A 2,871-nucleotide genomic window follows, 5' to 3' on the forward strand; every position below is an offset into this window, starting at 1 on the left:
AATTTTGTGAATGATGAGCTAAAACTAAATTTGTCAAAATAATTGAATTTAAAATCCCAAAAACTCAAATAGGAAGAATTTAGGCTAAATCTTGCATAAATCCTGCCTGCCTAAGATAGGATACCATACAACAACTAAGGCTTCTTTTGGGACGGCTTTTTAAGTACTTCTTAATGCAGCTTTCTTATTTAGAAGCGATAAAAAAGTCCTAAATGAAGCCGAAGACTTCATTTGGGACAGCTTTTTTATTGATGCTTAAAGCAACTTTCTAGGACAAAAATTAAACTTTTTATACTCAAAAGTTGTTTTAAAAAAGAAATAAGAAAACCATCCCAAACAAAGTCTAAGGCTTCATTTGGGACGGCTTTCTTATTGCTTCTTAAAGCAGATTTTTAGTACAAAAATTTATTAAGAAGTAGAAAAAAAAACGTCCCAAACGAAGATTAAGGATTCGTTTGGGGCGGCTTTCTTACTACTTCTTAAAGCAGCTTTCTAGTATAAATTTTTTAATTTTTGCACTAAAAAGTTACTCTATGAAGCAGTAAGAAAGCCGTCCCAAACAAAACCTAAGTGTGTGAAATACAGCAAATATATAAAGTGTGAACCATGTCAGGCTGAATCAAAATAAATTCTCGAGCAACTGACTTATATGCAGGAGAGGACAGTGATGGTTAAAACAAGAGAACACCAATGCGAACTGAACCCGAAATGGAGCAAGCACAGTAAACCAAGAACAGCATGCTGGCTAGAACAAGAAATGCAACTTCATCTCACTCACTGAATTAAAAACAAAACTCATCAATCACACCACATCGATGTAATTTGATAAATAATTTGTGAAGTTGGATAATTCTGCATTTTTCTATATCTAATTGAAACCATGTTCCTAGTTTAAGCTGCAAGCACAAACCAAAGCTACAATGTTTGAATGCTTGGATGTTCTGTTTTATTCATATCTGAAAATGTCTTCTCAACAAAAAAAAAAAAGATGAACCCAAAAGCTGAAAACTCCATTATCTGAAAGTGCGGTGTTCAAAATGTAATCTTGTCAGAAAGAAAATCCAGATTCTGATAGATGGGATTGTAAATTGAAAAAAACTGAGGAGATGCAGAGACAGCGGTTAGAAGAACTTGCTTTTGCCGAGCCTCTGCAAATGATAATTTATGGTCCTTGCTGGGTTCTTAGGCTTGCCGCTCTGCAATACCACGAAAGAACAATTTCAATGTGATTACTTGAGGTGCTGAATATTGAGGGTCTAATTTGCAGAGCTTAATTTTTTAGTTCCTATTCAATCGAGGATCTAAGATTATATTCTGGAGCTATTATTATGTGCGGACACCTGACAGTTCTCCCATTCAGTTACGTGCTCGGTACATTTTTTGGATGATGTGGCGCATTTTTATTGGTCTCCAGAAGCCCTCCGAACTCCGTACAGAATAATAAATCTATATATCTATAACTCTATATTCTGGGGGGAAAGATGTACAAGTTTTTTTTTTTTTTTTGTTAAAAATGCTTTGAAATTTTCATTATATGTTTTTAGTATTAACAGAACTTCACAATCAAAATCATAATAAAATTTGCAATAATAAGGCAACAAGAAGTAGACATCACTAAAGTTCAATTTTTTTTTAAAAAAAATCAGCTTTGAGGTAAAACAGATTGAGCACCTGAGATTCCACACAAGCAGCTAATAGTTCTTTCTGTCGGGCACAATTGTCGTCATTGTTTTTGTTAAGAGATACGCAACTGAGGAATGCAACCATCTCCTTCATGCAAGGTTTCCCAACAGCACCAAATTTTTTTGGATTTATGTACAAGCCTCCAGCTTTCCGCCCCATGCTTCTAGACTAGCTTGGTAATCCAAGAGGGGCAAAATGCACTGCAGAAAAAAAAAAAAAAAAAAAATTCTTAAAAAAAAAAAAAGACACAAGAAATTCTTTAAAGTTTTTGTAAAATCCATAAATAGTCTTCTTCCCTTTAAAGTTTTTTGCTCAAGTAGATTCCTCGCATGTTTTTTTTTTTTTGGAAAATTTAGGGTTGCATAAAAGCTTTTGGGTTAAAAAGTTTGAACTATATCATATCTGATCAAAAGATGATCATCCTCAGGACCTCAGCCATTAGTTGACACCCTAAAAAGCTTGGAGTGGAAATTACTCCTGCTAAGGGTCTTTGAATGTAGAGCTTATGCTCATATCAATAAAGACAAGCCTAAGATAAGTATAATGAAATGCATTTTTATTGGCTACCTAAAATGAGTTAAAAGTGTATAATTTATGATATTTGGATCTAGGATTTATTAAATGCATGATTAGTAGGGATGTTTTGTTCAATGAATAGCAAAGACTGAAAATGATACATTAATAAAGCACAAGACAAATCCAATTGGTGTAAATTGAAAATAGAGATTGAGGTGGAGCACCAAGCCAATAAAGTTATGATGCCAATACTCAAGAATCAGCTGAAGCACATTCCTAAAAATATGGATAAAAAACTATTAATGAAAGGTAGAGAACTAATGACTTGGCAAGTCATAAACCTTCGTGTCCTATAAAGGAACCACAAAGGTATGAATATGCTGATCTTATAAGAGATGCTTTTGTTATAGAATTAATGAGCTAAGATAAATCGAAATCTTATAAAGAAACCATGGTATGTGCCGAAAGAAGTCAATGGCAGCAAACTATGCAAGAATAATAATTGTAATTAAGGGACCGTTTTGTTTGCTAAAAAAGTAATGCAGAGTATTCCAAATGAAGGAGATTTTAAATTTTGAGTGTTTGGTTTAATGAAAAATGAATATAGCGTAAAATTTAGCAAATTAACCATAAAGGAGAGAAAACGTAGGAAATCAATAGCAAATGATTGTA

The 2,871-nt window shown here is 33.2% G+C and overlaps 1 protein-coding gene across 1 annotated transcript; it reads right to left on the reverse strand.

Annotated features, from left to right (window-relative positions):
* Window positions 1-1,112: 1,112 nt before the first annotated feature.
* Window positions 1,113-1,842, reverse strand: LOC110116126 (37S ribosomal protein mrp10, mitochondrial). The gene is made up of 2 exons (XM_020849601.2): window positions 1,672-1,842; window positions 1,113-1,196 (listed from the first exon to the last, which is right to left on the reverse strand). The coding sequence occupies exons 1-2, from the start codon at window positions 1,840-1,842 to the stop codon at window positions 1,122-1,124; spliced, it is 246 nt and encodes an 81-aa protein (XP_020705260.1). The 3' UTR covers window positions 1,113-1,121.
* Between the last annotated feature and the right edge of the window lie 1,029 nt (window positions 1,843-2,871).

This window comes from Dendrobium catenatum, unplaced genomic scaffold (genome assembly GCF_001605985.2).
Source record: "Dendrobium catenatum unplaced genomic scaffold, ASM160598v2 original_scaffold_206965, whole genome shotgun sequence".
Lineage (NCBI taxonomy): Eukaryota > Viridiplantae > Streptophyta > Magnoliopsida > Asparagales > Orchidaceae > Dendrobium > Dendrobium catenatum.